This window comes from Salvia hispanica, chromosome 5, assembly GCF_029641045.1.
Source record: "Salvia hispanica isolate PSC_SH4W2 chromosome 5, Shi_PSC_v1, whole genome shotgun sequence".
Taxonomy (NCBI): domain Eukaryota; kingdom Viridiplantae; phylum Streptophyta; class Magnoliopsida; order Lamiales; family Lamiaceae; genus Salvia; species Salvia hispanica.
In genome coordinates, this window is record NC_142696.1 from 40,453,382 (window position 1) to 40,469,574 (window position 16,193).

Sequence of the window (16,193 nt, forward strand, 5' to 3'; positions counted from 1 at the left end):
ATAGTCTCTCAAATCTAGTGATTGTTTCGATTCTAGTTTACGTGCATGCTTTTGTTGTTTCGCCTAGATCTAGCTGTTAGCGTAGCAGTTTAAATTCCAAGTTTAGTTTGATTTCCTCAACCCAAAAAAATGCGTGGTAGCAACCAACCCAAAAACAATTCTCAAATCCCTGAGCATGATTATTACGCATCCATCTCTGTGGGATCGATCCCTACTTCCTTGTGCTAGGTTTTTGTATAAGTGGTTGAGGGTTTTTGAATAAGTGCTCTGTGTGTCTGACGACCAGGATTTCCCAACGACCAGTGAGTTCCTAGACCGTGTGATCTAGCGGATTTGCTGGACCTAGGAAACCTGTTATTTCTTTCTGTGCACACAGTGACCCACACTACGTATCTTCACTGCTCAAACGCATTCTTGAGTTACTTTCTGAACTGCTTGATATAACTTAAAGATGACATATCCACATTTTAAATACAAACTTACTGCTCATCAGAAATTTCTACTTCAATAAGTCTATATTTAGACTTGTTCACCACGCTTCCTGGTTCAGTAATGACTCCAATTACATTTGTAAAATAAAATATTAAAAATGGCAAACATTACGTGCATACTAAAGTAGTTATTACAGTTTATCATAGATAAAGTTTACCAAAAAAAGGATTCAGATCTGCATTTTCAAGCCTTGCTATTTCAGAAAATGGCAAAAATGAAAACATAATGGTTGGGAAGGCATTAACTTCATATGCCTCTGTTTTACAATTCATCATAAGTCTCTTTTGGTGATTTGTAGCTTTGTTTCTTAGAGTATTATCCTTGACATAGAAATTATTCACAAAATAAATCCATCCTTCCTTAGGTTGAGAATTCAGTTTCTCAATTATATATTTGGGAAATGAAGCCTGAATTCTTGTACCCTTAATAAAAAGTGATGAGATATATAAGATGTTGATATGCTGGATATCATAAAAACTACAACTGAAGTTTTAAAAGTTAGCTATAAATTTGTTAACTTATAAACCACACCTCCTTAATTATCATAAAATATACTCTCTAAACTTTTGTCTATTTCATCCTCCAGAGCATACTTCCAAACACGGACACATCGGACTTTAATCATAGACTTAGTGATAGTAGCATAATGATTATTCAGCAAGGTTACATAAGGGGCCATAGCCGTGGAGAAATTAATATAAGAAGAAAACCAAGCACAAATTAGTAGGATATTTAACAAAATCATGTGAACAATCAACTGCCTTTTAACTATGAATATACAGAACTTAAAGAAATGCAGTTCTTGATGAATGGACAGAACATAGAGCTATCAAAAAATCAATTAAAGAATTAACAATGAATGTACATAACTTAGAGCTACCTAAAAAACGAATTAAAAAAGCTCAGAAAGTAATTGAGAAAGTGCATGCAGATGTGTAACTGAAGAATGAACAAAAAAAGGGTACTTAATGAGATAATCTATTAAGCAGCACAACAGTGAAAAACAAAACACAAATTCCAAAAGCCGCTTGTAATGATCAGGAAAACCCTTCACGTAAAAAGAGTTTGTGTAAAAAGATTAAACTATGAATGGACAAAACTTAAGAAATGCGGTGCTTGAAATCTTTTAGAGCTACCTATTAACCGAATAAAAAGTGCTCAGGAAATGAATGTTACTGATTGAATTCAGAAAGTGAATGAAAATGTGTAATTGGAGAATGAACAGGAAATGGTATTTATAGAGATCTATTTGGCAGAAATATCAAAAACTATTTAATGATTGGCTAAGAACCGTTTAAAGGATGATAGGATTTGAATTTAATGGGCCCAATCAGAACCACATTTGCAATCATTATTTTTTGGATTTTGTCCAATTTAACAACAACAGTTAATGTATGAGTTAATCTATAAAACCCTAATAAAGTCAGCCGCCTCTACTAAATCAGAAAAATGAGAGAGAAAGAAACATTATAAAAGTGGTTACAACATAATGATTAGTAGGCAGCAAAAGGTATGCCATATATTCAATTTATTATGTCTAAAAATACTTTGATCAGCATATAACTACGAATTCAGAATGTATAGCTTCAACTTGACTTCAGTTATCTATTTTTCTACTATCAATAGATAGATACATACAACATAAATAGTTTGAAATTCTTTTTTTGTCAGATTTCTGTTGGGGTTGTATACTAAAAGATGCTTTGAGCGTATACGCCTTTGTACAGTCAGCTTGTGCATGTATACGAGAAACGCCACGTCCACTTGTTTACCTAATGATGAGAATAAATAATACTATAATATAATGGTTTATTATTGAAATATGATAAACAAGTCTAAGGCTTTTTACTAAGAAGGTCAAGTAGGAAAATTCGATGAATCTCCTCATGAGTTTTCCAGTAGGGGACTTGGCCAGATCTAGTAAGAAGAAAAACGTATTCACAACCTAGATAGGCTTTGGCTACCTATTGGTACGGTTGCGGTGTTTGTGATAATTCTCTCTTACCTAAGAAGAGATTAGTAACACCGGTGTGGTAAAGCACTGAAATAATCTAATCCGAAATGTATTCTTTATTGCTATCTTCTGAAAGAATATATTTCAGAAAGTTTAGTATTTTCTAGTCTATGATATTAATATCAATATTGTTTATTCAATCAAACGCCACTTTGACTTATCAATGTGAGAGTTTGTACGTAACTCAAGTTCATGATATCTTGGGTGGTAGTAATTGAATAACATGAAGGTATTGAAATATTATTTCATAGAATTCGCGTGCCCAGTGTGGTATGATTAAATCCCTAAGGGGGGATTCCCAAGAGGTGATTGAAAAAGGAATTTATTATTCAGAAAACTGCGCAGTTGGAATTTATTCCACGAATAATAAATAAAGTTTCAAGATAGAAAAACTCTTTGGAGAATTAATTTAATTCTATTCACGTAGCAGACAAAAGAATTAAATTGACGGATCAAGATAATCTTAAACGCGGGAAATATTATAAAATAAAATGGACCCAAGTTATTTGTAATTTGGTGATTTAAGTGGGAGTGCAATATTATTCTTTAGTGGAACAAAATAATATTTCATTGATAATTATATTAAATCATGGGTCATTTGATTTAATTAGTTAATTATCTAATGGGTGAGCCCAACACTTAAGTCATTCCATGGATCCCCTTACTAACCCAATAAGGTCCACTATAAATATTGAAGAGATGTGGAAACCCTAGCATACAATTCAAGACAACACAAAACCCTAACCCTAGCCTAGAAATCGGCGCCTCCTCTCCTCTCCCTCTTGGCATCGATTTTCGTGCCTAGCACGTGGGAGAATTAAGGTTTTGATTATTGTTCTTGATCTATCCTAATTCATAGGATTAGATCTAGACAATTTCGTGTTTGTATTGGTTTTTCCTAGATCCATTCAAAGTTATTTAATTGATTATCTAAGATCCGCCCACACGGATGGATGATCAAGGACAAGGGAATAGTACGGAAGATTTGTGGTCGATAAACCAAGGATCTCCGGGTTGTGCAGCAAGCAACGTCAATCCGATGTCGGATTATGAGTTAACAATCAAAATCTACATCGAATATGCATGATTATGTGTTTATTTGATGTTATATCTATAGATCTATGTTTATTGCATTAAATTGGAGTCGAATGCATAATCACCTAAATAGATCCGTTAAGGACCTGTTTGTTTTCCGTGTCTTCCGCTGCGGTAGTCCCAACAATTTCATCATATAATGTTAGTTGTATGCAGATTTCATAAATGTAGTTATCATAGAAACTTATGCAGATTTCATAAATGTTGTTATATAGATATTAATATTTTTACAATTGATTCTGCAACTTATCAAGATTCTTTTTTGAATAAATTCAATAGATAGATACAGAGAGCATAAATGGTCTAAAATTCCTTTTTGTCATATTTAATAATATAATTTTAGTTATCTGCATATTTCATTATGTAGATATGATAGACATTTATTCATATTTCATAAAAGTTGTGAAATTCATATTAATATTTTTACAGTTGATTCTAAAACTTATAATATGAGCTTTTTTAAAGATATAATTGATATTTACAACATAATATACATTTTTCAGGTATGCAACAGAAAAATGCCATCAAGGGAAACATGGAAAATTTAATATTTATTTTTTTTAGGTTTAATGAAGTGATTGATATCTATAAAGTTACTGATATATAATATTGTATTCATTTGCAAGTACAAATGGATTCAAAAGGAGGAAGCATATTGATAGTATTAACATGTTATGGATTTATCGATACAAATTGATTGAAAATGAGGAAGCATATTGATAGTATTAATATATTATTGATTTATCGATACAAATTGATTGAAAATGAGGAAGCACAATAAATGCCACATTGGAAACATGGAAGTCTTATTGTTTATTATGTATAAATCATGACGTGTGCACAAAAAATAAGCAATCACGTGTGCACAAAAAATAACACATGTATAAACAACCACCATTTTCACGCCTAAATGTAACTGAGTGGCAGTTTGGTGAATATCTCAACAACTGTCACTTTAGATAGTGATAGATTACTTTGATAATAAAATATAAGTGAAATAAGTTATCATTTATGGTAAAAGTGAAATAAAACTTTTATTCATTGACGAACGGAAATGATAAAAAAAATGACTCTTATTCAAGAACAGAGGAAGTAATATTTAATTTACCTGAATTGTGTGATCGCACAACTTTCACTAATTATATGATTGATAAATCGCTTTAATAAAGATAAAAAAAATCAGTAATTTGGACAAATTGTCATATTATGTGTCCGATCAATATATTAGAGAAATTTCAAAACTTGAGTTTCAATTCGCAGATCTTTTAGAATTTAGGATTAAATTTAGTGGCCTTGAAATATGGGACGCGGATATTTTCCAACCCCGACTCTCCAGCGTCTCCGGGAAACAGCCCCACTTGGTTGCCGAAGAGAACCGCGATCTCGCTCCTCCGATTTCAATCGGATGCGCGTGCTCACCGTTGTGAGTAGACGACACAGCAGCAACGTCTTCGGAGGGCTTCACATCAGCTTTCTTCGCCGATCGTCAGAAGAAATTCCACAGGTTACTTTTGAAACTTTCTAGAAAAGGAATGTGTCTATAGAAACTTTACAAAACTGCAAACTAAAAATTACGAGAACTATACTTCGATAAAAACCTATTTAAATGATGAATCCAATTTCCAAAATCTTTGATTGAGTTTACCAGAAAATCTTTTAAAAGAACTCAAATCTAATTTCAACTTTAATTTGGTCCTCTTGCCCTAACAAAATTTGAAACCCAGTAGGGATTGGATCCCCTGCTGTGGTGGAAACACAGCAGGGGTAGCTGTGCCAAAATACTACGCCGTTTTGTATCAATTTCTACAACGCTTCACTTTTATTTAAGGTTGCACTACTCCACCGTCCATGCTATCTTGATGAAATAAAATCTTATTTAATAATTTGCTGTAATGATTTACTTTTATAGTAATTTGTTCAATACTGTTAATTTTGCTAATTAAATTTTTTCTCATTTAAAAATTATTTTATGTAATAGTATTATCTATAAACTAATGTCAATATCAATAAATTATCATTTAAAATAATAATTAGAGCTTATTGTTTCGATCAGGAGTTAATAATTCCAATTCTAATTTAATTTGACTAAAAAATTAAGCCCCATTTATTATTTAAATCTAGGGAGTGTTTTTATTTAAATTATAACTTTTCATTAATTTTAGTCAATTCCATAATTTTGAAACTCAAATAGAGTATAACATTTCAATTTCTCAATTATCTCATGATGGTTAAAATTATACTCCATCCGTCTCACAAGAATATGCATTATTTCCTTTTTAGTCTTTCCTACAAAAATATGCATTTTCTATTTTTTTCATTTTTTTCCACTTTAATGAGGTGACCTATTCTTCAGTAACAGTACTCTAATTACTTTTTCTTTATATCTCTTTCTTACTTTACCAATTTTGCATTAAAACTCGTGTCGATTCAAAGTGCATATTCTTTGGAGACGGGAGAATTACTAATATGGCGAAATAAAAAATATGATATGATAACAACATTACGTCGTTTTTCTTACATCGACATATTAAGAGTTAATATGATTATAATTGAGATTTAATAATATTTTTAGTTAAAAGAAATTATAACTAGAAATTGATAAGTCTGCAACTGATTAGCTTTAAATATAATTTTCATAATAATTATTAATTTCATATTAATTTGTCATAATATAATAGTTAAACACTAGAATTTAAATGACCTGATGCAAGTGAATTAAATAAATGAACTAATTAGTATTGAAATTAAAAAAAAATGAAATTCTAATCAGTAAAATAAACATACCATAAATTATTACTATATGATAGAAAAATAATACTTTTAGTAAATTATTAAAGAATTGTTTCATTTCACAGCGGCGGCGGCGGCGGGTATGGACGGTGGAATATTTGAGTGCTACTTAATTGCTTCGATATAAATCACATAATTATGGATTATATAGGCGGTTTTCGGTTGCATAGATTAATAGTCTTATGATATAATCTAGGCTAATACTCCATCCGTCCTACGTTACTTGAGTCACTTCTTTTTTGCACTCGTTTTGAAAAAATAATAATAAATAGTTAAAATGGAGAAAAAATAAAGTAAAAAAGAGAATACTATAGTTGAGACTCTTCTCTACATTATTCTCTCTCTTATTTTTCTTTCTCTCTACTTTAACTATTTATTATTATTTTTTCAAAACGAGTACAAAAAAGAAATGACTCAAGTAACTTGGGACAGAGGGAGTACAAGATTGAATCTTGAATTAAAAAAATGTGTTTGGTTGGAATGTCTATTTTAATATAATTCAGATTTAAAATATTATATAGTGCCAAAATAATGTATATTACTAAGGCCATCCACATCTCTATCTTTTATCCGTCTCTTAACCGTCTCATCTCTTAACTATTCGTGGGCCCCACTATACTTTTCAACTCATCTCTTAACTAAGAGACAACACCTGTATCCCTCCATCTCTTAACCATCTCTTAACTATTCATTCAATTTCATTTTTTATTTTTAATTCCAACAAATTCAATTAATAAAAACACACTTCATTAAATAAAATAAAATTATAATTTAAATACCTAAAAAAAAAAGACATAATTTAAAAAACTAGAAATTACAAATTGCACACTTAAACTCAAATAAAAAAAAATGGAGGCAAAGAAGCAGAAGGAGTTCTCTAGTGACGATCATCTAACGGTTGCCAAATTTTGCCCAAATGTGCTCCATTAGATCCTCCTGGAGTTGGGCGTGGGCGGTAGAATCACGTGTCCTTGCCCGAATAGACAACCGCTCTTGCTAAGACGGATGCACTCCCATTCGAGGCGTACTACTTGCGGTTGAGCTTCCCGGGGTTTCAGGGTCGAACCAATTTCCCGACTCAGGTCCTTCGTCGGCGACAATCATGTTGTGCAAGATTATGCATGTATACATGATGTCGACCATATTCTCCATAAACCAATGTCGAGCCGGGGCTTTGATAATGTTGAATCGAGCTTGGAGAACCCCGAATGCTCTCTCCACATCCTTGCGAGCAGCCTCTTGCTTCTGCGCAAAAAGAGACTATTTTTCGTTCGCAGGCCTGTTGAACGTCTTCACGAAGGTTGGCCACTTCGGATAGATGCTATCGGCAAGATAGTACCCAATTTTATACTGGCGATTGTTAGCGATGAAGTTGATGGCCGACGCTTTACCATTCAGAACTTCAGCGAAGAGGTCGGAGTTATTGAGCACGTTGACGTTGTTGTTCGAGCCGGGGACCCCGAAATACGCATGCCAAATCCATAGCCGGTAGTCGGCGACGGCCTCGAGTATAACGGTGGGGTGGGTGCCTTTGTGGCCGCTCATGTATGACCCCTTCAACGCCACAGGGCAATTCTTCCATTGCCAATGCATGCAATCGACACTCCCGAGCATCCCGGAGAATCCGTGCACTTGTTCGTGAAGTCGGAGCAGAAACTGACAATCTGCGGTGGTTGGCTTCTTCAGAAATTCGTCGGTGAAGGCTGCCCGGACGCCTTTGCAGAAGTTCAACAAACAAAGTCTCCCAGTGGATTCTCCGAAGTGCAGGTATTTGTGGAACGAATCCGCCGTTTGTCCAGTAGCAAGCTGACGGATCACCGCAGTAAATTTCTGGAACGTCGTGTGGCTAGGACGGCCAACAGCGTCGAACCCTTCTCTGAAGTACTCTTCCCGTCCCGCCAATGTATTCGCGATATGCAAAAATAGCGAAGGTGACATACGGAAACGGCGACGGAAGTAGATATCTCCCCATACCGGGTTCGGAATGAAGTAATCACGTTCCAACCTTACGGCGGCTTCCTCTCGGTTACGATGGATGTAAGTCCGGGGTCGCCTTTGACGAGGCGCGGCGGCTTCCTCCTCCTTACGTCGATCTTCTTCTAGCGATTCTTCCATTATTCGATGCATTTGCTCAAATAGATCCATAATGGATTAAATTTGGGAGAAGAAAAAAATAAATGAATGATTTTATAGAAGTGATTGGAGAGGAAAGAAAGAGAGATGAGAGAATAGATGTGTGTTTGTGTGTAAAATGGAGAATGGAGAAGAGTATATATAGAATATAAAATAAAATAAAAAAATTTAAAATATGACCGTTGAACGGTCATATTACCGTTTTTCATTAATTTTTTTTTAAAAAATTGATTTTTTTTTAAAAAATGAACCATAATGTCATAATTCCGACGTCCACTCGCGGGTCGGCGAGTAGGCGTCACGCCAGCCGCCCGCGCGCGCCACGTGACGCCGGGCGCGTGTCTCGCCAGCTCGAGGCCGGCCCCGCAGGGACGCGTCACGCGTCGAGACAGCTCGTCTCGTCGAGACGAGATCAAGACCGCATCGCGCAGCGATGCAGATGCCCTAAGATACCCTTCAAACATTGGGTCTAAGATGCCCTAAGATGCCCTAAAATACACCATCCCACTCTGCACCATCTCCACCACACCGCCGCCCCTCTCTCTTGCTCGCTGCCCCCTGTTGGGGAGAATCGCAGCGGAAAATGCAAAACAAATAAATCCACATAAGAATCTATTTAGGTGATTATGTGGGTCGATTCAATTTCATGCTTGAACATGTAGAGACATATAATTGCGCAATTAATCACATAATTTAATTTAAATTATGTTGTTGAATACTTACAACAATTATTCTCCAAAGAATCGAAGTGGCTTGCTACTTCTCCACGTGTAGATCTTGAAGCTTGATTGTGAATGCAAGACCAAAGATCTTCTAACCTATGACCCTTAACTCTATAGATCTAAATTCCTTGTGGGAGGAATCTCTTAGAAATTATAAGAATCTTGAAGGAGAAGACAAGAAAGCCAAGTGTGGAGGCTAGGGTTTGTGATTACATTTGTGTCTCCTCCTTACATTCTTATTTAGAGAGTTTATGATGGGCTAGGTTAGGGATCTATGGGGCTTGGATTGGGCCTCCCCAATTGGACCTTCTTTACTAATTAAATTATAACCCATAATTTAATATAAGGCCAATGGAATATTTCTTGTGCCACTATAGAAGAAATATTGACCGCCCATCCAATCCGTGATTACAAGCAATCCGGGTTGACCTCTTTAATATATTATTTCCCGTGTCTAAGACTTTCTATATCCATTAATTAATTTGTAGTCTGCTATAGACTTTAAATTAATTAATATCTTTATTTCCAAGAGTTTGTCTAGTACGGGATGTATATTAAAAATATACTTTTCCTTTTCTATTTATTCTTGGATTAAATCCAAACCGGCCGGGTTTCCGAATAATAGAACTTCTCTCGAACACCTCTTGGGGATATAGTCAAACCGCGCAGGCACACGATTCAATGTAATAATAAAACTGACACCATTCTAGTTATTAATTACTACTACCCAAGATATCAGGAATATTGGGTTACGAAAAACCCGCACCTATTGATAAGTCAAAGCAGCGTATGATTAAATAACGTGTGTCCTATATTATTACAAAGATTAGGAAATATTAAATCTCCAAGACATCGTCTTACAGTAGATAGCAACAAAGACGTGTCTATACTTTAGATCCATTCAATGCTATACCACACCAGTGTCACTAGTCATTCTCAAGGTAAAGACGACTTTCGGATGGACACTGCAACCTTTCACGATAGGTAGCCAAAGCCTATCTAGGTTGTGAAAAAGTTTTACTTCTACAAGGTACCGGTTGGGCCACCTACTGTGATGACCTGTTCCACGACCCAACCTTCAATGTAGAAGACTTAGACTGATTTTACTTTCCGGCGTTTTAATTATATAATTTAATATATAATTAAATACGGTCAATACCCATTAAAGTAAAATACACAGTGTGAAGAAAACATTTATTATTCTCATTAAATGAAGAGTGTTTACAATATACAAGCAATTTATCAAATTCAAAAACTCGAAAAATGCTTTTTAGTATATATGTTCCAACACCCCCGACACCCTCAGTATCTTCTCCGACACCACCACCAGCCTCGCCGCGTATGCCCCACTAGCTCCACCCTCACGTTCGCGCATTAGCAGAGCACGTCCACCACCGCCATCAGTATCTCACACATTCTCTTCTTGCTCGTCTCGAGCAGTAAATCAACCGCCACCGTCACCGCTCCGGGCCTCCGGCTTCGACTGCCTTCACCCGATTCCACCCCCAAATGCACGCAACGATTAGGGTTTTCAGCTCCATTTCCCTCCCCTTTCTCGAGATGTCATCCGATTTCAGAAATTAAATATCTCGATTTCAGAAATTGAGCGATTTTGGTGAAGAATTGGAGTTTTAGAGCGGTGAGAATTGACGGATCGGCGATTTCAATTATAGCTCCGAGGAGATTGATTGCGTCGGAGGAATTTGGGGAGCCGTCGGCAGCGATTTGGGGGAGAACTCGTAAAGGGTAGATTTGGAAGTTAATAACTTGTACACCACCGATTAATTTTATCGGAGGGGTGAGGCCCTGATGAGTTATCCCCTGACTATCTGTCATTGACTCAATCTGGGATGAGATTCAATATAACCAACCAAACATTTGATTAAATTAATCTTGTGATTCAATCTGGCCAACCGAACGGGGGCTTAGTGTTTGTGTTGAATTTGGTCGGAATAATAAAATTTGTAGAAATTGATACAAAATGGCGTCGTATTTTGGCACAGCTGCCCCTGCTGTGTTTCCACCACAGCAGGGGATCCACTCCCAACCTAGTATCGGTTTTCAAATCCCGGCTAAATCCAATTCCTCATTTTGAAACCTAATTTCATTCGGAATTCTTAAACCCAATTACAAATTAGAATTGGGGTTTCAAATTTATGTGCGGTGATTTAGTCCATTAATAGTCAGAAAAAAAAGCCAAAAGTCCTTATTATGAAAAATTTGCAATTTCATATTTTAAAAATTGACGAATTTAATTTCAAATTCTGAATAGTCAGGAAATTGAGAATCATATATATTTTGAAATTTCTCTTAACTCTTATGTGGACTAGTTTAATAAAAATATATCTATACATATATAAATGGAGAGTTTTGGGGGTATTTATGGAAATAGCATTTTAGTTGATAATTTATAATTTAATTAAAACAGTTTTTTTTTAATAAATCTATACTAACATTGCCGGCATTTTTATCATTATGAATTTGGTCTCTTTAATTAACACATTTAATATGATTATACTAAATAATTTTGTGATAATGCATAGTACTACATAGAAAACGTATACGCCATTTGAATGTTACAAAATCATGCAATAAGTGGGAAAGTCAAACAATTTTGTGCTTATTATGATGAATAAATGGGGGGATGAAAAGGTTTTGAAAAAAAAATGATTTAGTTACAAAATCATGCAATGCAATAAGTGGAGAAGTCAAACAGTTTTTTGCTTATTATGAGGAATAAATGGGGGAATGAAAAGGTTTTGAAAAAAAATTGATGTAATGCTGAATAAACGAAGGAAGTGAAAATATTTTGGACTATAAATATAGCATATGAGGGAAACATATGAATCGAAGATGGCCAATACAAGATATGGGCCTAATTTATTTTCGTGCTTAAATCAACTGATTTTTTTTCAGGATTACATATTTTCTAAAAAAAGTATAAAAATTAGCAGAGGAAAGGTCCTACGACCTGATTGAGCTGATGTACTATGGTGAGGATATTATTGTCTGTGTGCTGCTAATCCCGTTTGAATCTCATGTTTTGAAGGTGTGTCATGTTTCTGAACGTTGAACAACAATAGTGATGAGTTGATGTGATCCTCCATATATTTCTCCAATTCAAGGCTCTAAACATTCATCTTCCTCCAATTTTTTTTTTCAGTTTATGAAAGCGTATTCATCCTGCATTATAAAGTTTGATTTGATTGCAAAAGTTCTTAAAAATTATTAGAGTTCTGGTTGTATTTTAATTCAATGCAAATTAATTGACTTCATGAATTAAATTAAGTTGAAAACATCAAACAAACATCAAACAAATGATGTTTAAAGAAATGATAATACGTACAATTTTCCACTAATGATGTTTTTCTTATTGGATTTGATTTTGCATAATAATTGCTTGGCTACATGGTAGTAAGTTTTACATATTGAGGCTCTTTACATTTAGCAACAATTGATTTTATAGATTAATTATTTTATAAATATCTCCAGAACTCCTCTTTTATAGTGAAAAAATATTCACCATTGTTCTTTTTACAATATGAGTGTTTCAAATTTATTAAATTAATTATTCTTAAGTTCATATTGTAACTAAATTACGTTTCTGAGTTTATAATTTGATCATTGATATTATTCTCATTTAAAAAATGTGAATTCACATTTCGAATTAGTTTTTATCAGACATTTAATCTGATCGTGCATCGCACGTGGGTGATACTAGTTTAAATAACATATCAGTATGTCATAGTACAGTACATATTAGAATCTTTTTTATCGGTTACAATTCACACGAGCTCATACACACGCACTAGGAGTGCTTAGATTGTCCACAATAGGGAGCCGTGGCTCCCGCCCAAGGACACGGCTAGGGCGCCGCTCTCTATAGGGGTGGAAACGGAGGGCCGCGGCGGGGGGTGGAAGGGCGCGGGCCGACTAGTCGTTGGGGACACGGCGCATGGAGTAGGGCCGCGGCTCTGCCCGTGGCGCTGGAAAACCTTTTTTTTTTCTATAAATACTAGTACATTTTACACATTTTCACCTCACACACATTTTACACCCTAATTTTCACTCTCTATATTTCTGTTGTCTCAATATGCAAGGTGGAGATGGTGGCGGTTTTTTTTTAGTGTTTTTATAAAATTTTCGTTGTATATTTTTCCCCTATCCATAATACAATGAAGATTTGATTTTAAATTATTTTTATTAAATTATGCATTTTTTTTCTAATTATTATAGTCCGATAATTTTTATTTAATTAAATTAAAATATACCAACAATTGATAAAATAATGTAATTTTTGGTCGTGGCTTGTCCACTGTTAGGTTAGAAAAGTATTTTTGTGGGTGTGGATAAATATTTGTTGTTGTGGATAAAAATTTGTGGCTTGGCCTTGAAGTTGGTCAAACTATTATGGACACTCTTAGATGATAAATTCGTTAAAGATACTGTTATAAAAAATTCAATGAGTGAGCCAATCAAACACGTAAATAAGAACATATTATTTTGAATGAATTATTCAAAGTGGTGTTTCTGATATTAAAATTAATTATCTTTTTGCTGAATTTTTTTTGTCAGATAAATATGCATTTCGTTCATTTTCATATTCACGTTCATAGTAGATTTTTATGTGTTTGTTCATCATTCCCATTCTTCAAGAAAAATAAAATATGAGTGCATCACAACATAAATGAAATTACAATCTACACCGACGACCACACATATGGCGCAAATTAAATATTACTACCTGCCAAATCCATCTATAGTTTCATTCAATTATTCAATTACTGCCTATGTTTTTATTTCATTTTTCATGACTTATATATTTGGTGTGTATATATTGCCATGGCGCAAAATGGTGGCCATAAGGATGACGGCCCACCAGGCACCACCTCGATATATATGTTGTGGTGTTCAGTTGATGTCGATGCTACTGTACTATTTTCATGATTGAATGAGCATATTTGGTTGATAAACATGAATCTGAATGTATAATTGAAGTCTATTACAAAAGCCCAAATTCTAGAATTCCATTCATCACGATTCACGATTAATACATTAATCAGAATTCTATATATACATGCAATTTGGCCCAAAAACGCCTCCATTTATTTAGTAACAAGTGATCATGACTACTTATCTAACTTTGATACAGTTTAGGCAGTAGGAGAAGTGGATTCTTCTTATGCATAATAAGTCCAGGCAAAACATCAGTGTCTACTTCACTTCCTTGAGGCACTTCCCAATCAAAAGAGAAGAGCAAATTCGCAACCGCAAGCTCCACGTTAGCAAGTCCCATGAACATCCCGGGGCAGATTCTCCGGCCCGATCCGAACGGGATCAACCCGAAATCTTTGCCTTTGGCGTCCATCTCACTACCATAGAACCTCTCCGGCAAGAATTCTTCCGGGTCAGTTTTCCAATATTCGGGATCTCTTGCAATCGCCCACACGTTCACATAAACAGTAGTTTTCGGCTGAATCTCGTAGCCATCTAGCACACATTTTTGAGTGGTTTCTCTTGGTGCAAGCATTGGAAGCGGAGTGTACAACCGGAATGTCTCGTGGATGACTGCTTTTAGATAGGGAAGCTTTCGCAGATCATCTTCGTCTACTTTTCTCTTGTTTCCCACCACGTGTCTGATTTCTGTTTGCACCTTTTTCATGATGTGTGGAGCCTTAATCAACGCCGTCATGATCCAAACTATCGAGGCTGCACTTGAGTCCGTTCCACCCAAAAATAAGTCCTGCGTTAAATAAAAGGGTAAATCATCATAAAAATTACAAAGTTTAGTTAAATTTTGGCAGGAGCGGTTCAATTAAAACTACTGTAGTAAATGAAAGGGTAAATCATTATAAAAATCACGGATTTTAGTCAAATTCTGGTAGGGAGCGGTTCAATTGGAAACTACTGTAGTAAATAAAAGGGTAAACCACGTTAAAAATCACGAATTTTAGTCAAATTCTGACAGAGAATGGTTCAATTGGAAACTAGTAGTATCATAAGGATATTTTACCATCAACAATGCCTTAACCCGATCCCAATTAGTAGGTTTATACGAGTTGAGTTCGAGCTTTATTTGCATGCCAAGGATATCCTCCTCGTCGTCGTCCACATCTCCGGCCCGGAGATGCTCATCGATGAGTTCTTGGTAGAACGAATCGAGCTTCTCGAACGCGCTATCAAGCCGATTCATCAATCCAGAAGCTCTATCGACCCAACTCAGAGCCGGAAAATAATCCGACACAAAGAAGGCCGCGAGAAGCTGCCGGAGCTCCTTCAGCAGCTCCTGGAACCGGCGCAGCTCGTTCCCTTGGTCCTCGTACCTCCTCCCGAAGCCGATCCTGCAAATCAGCGTCGTGGTCAGCCCCATCGCCGCCTCGCTGAGGTTGACCGGAGAGGAAGAGGCGCAGTGGCACGAGATCTTGGCGATCATGCGCGCCACCTCGTCTTCGCGCACGGCGCGGAAGGACTTGACCTTTGGAGGGCTGAGGAGGTGCGTGGCGGCGATCCTCCTCAGGTCCCTCCAGTGGGGGCCGTAGGGGGCGAAGGCCATGTCGGCGGCGTTGTAGGAGAGGCGGCGCTGCGCGACGAGCGTGGGGCGGCTGCAGAAGGCGGAGTCTTGGTGTTTGAGGACCTCCTCCGCTAGCTCTGCGGAGGAGATTACGATGACCGGGTTTGAGCCGAGGTTTAGGCGGAGGAGGGGGCCGTGGAGCTTGGAGAGATGGGAGAGGTGGATGTGTAGGAGCGGCGCCGCGGAGAGCTGGTGGAGGTTTCCGATCAAGGGGAGGCCTGGGACGAGTGGTGGGAGATTTGGTTTTGTTGGTTTTTGGTAGAGGAAATAGTAGATGAAGATTATGGAGAGAGCTATGGAGAAGAGGAGAATCATTGCTATGGTTGGTTGTCAAGGGAGGGAGATAGATAATAGATGCTGAACTTATACAAAATGA

At 36.2% G+C, this 16,193-nt stretch overlaps 1 protein-coding gene across 1 annotated transcript; it reads right to left on the reverse strand.

The window, feature by feature from the left end:
* Positions 1-14,253: 14,253 nt before the first annotated feature.
* On the reverse strand, positions 14,254-16,193 carry LOC125187832 (5-OH-xanthotoxin synthase-like). Its single transcript, XM_048084479.2, has 2 exons — positions 15,260-16,193; positions 14,254-14,989 (listed from the first exon to the last, which is right to left on the reverse strand). Exons 1-2 carry the CDS (start codon positions 16,130-16,132, stop codon positions 14,384-14,386), a joined length of 1,479 nt encoding a protein of 492 aa, XP_047940436.2. The 5' UTR covers positions 16,133-16,193; the 3' UTR covers positions 14,254-14,383.

What these genes read in the sequence shown, in the direction of transcription:
- LOC125187832 (XM_048084479.2), bottom strand. Translation starts at nt 16,132, where the DNA reads ATGATTCTCCTCTTCTCCATAGCTCTCTCCATAATCTTCATCTACTAT. An exon ending in GGGTTAAGGCATTGTTGATG is followed by an intron (nt 14,990 to 15,259) that starts GTAAAATATCCT and finishes TATTTAACGCAG; the next exon opens with GACTTATTTTTGGGTGGAAC.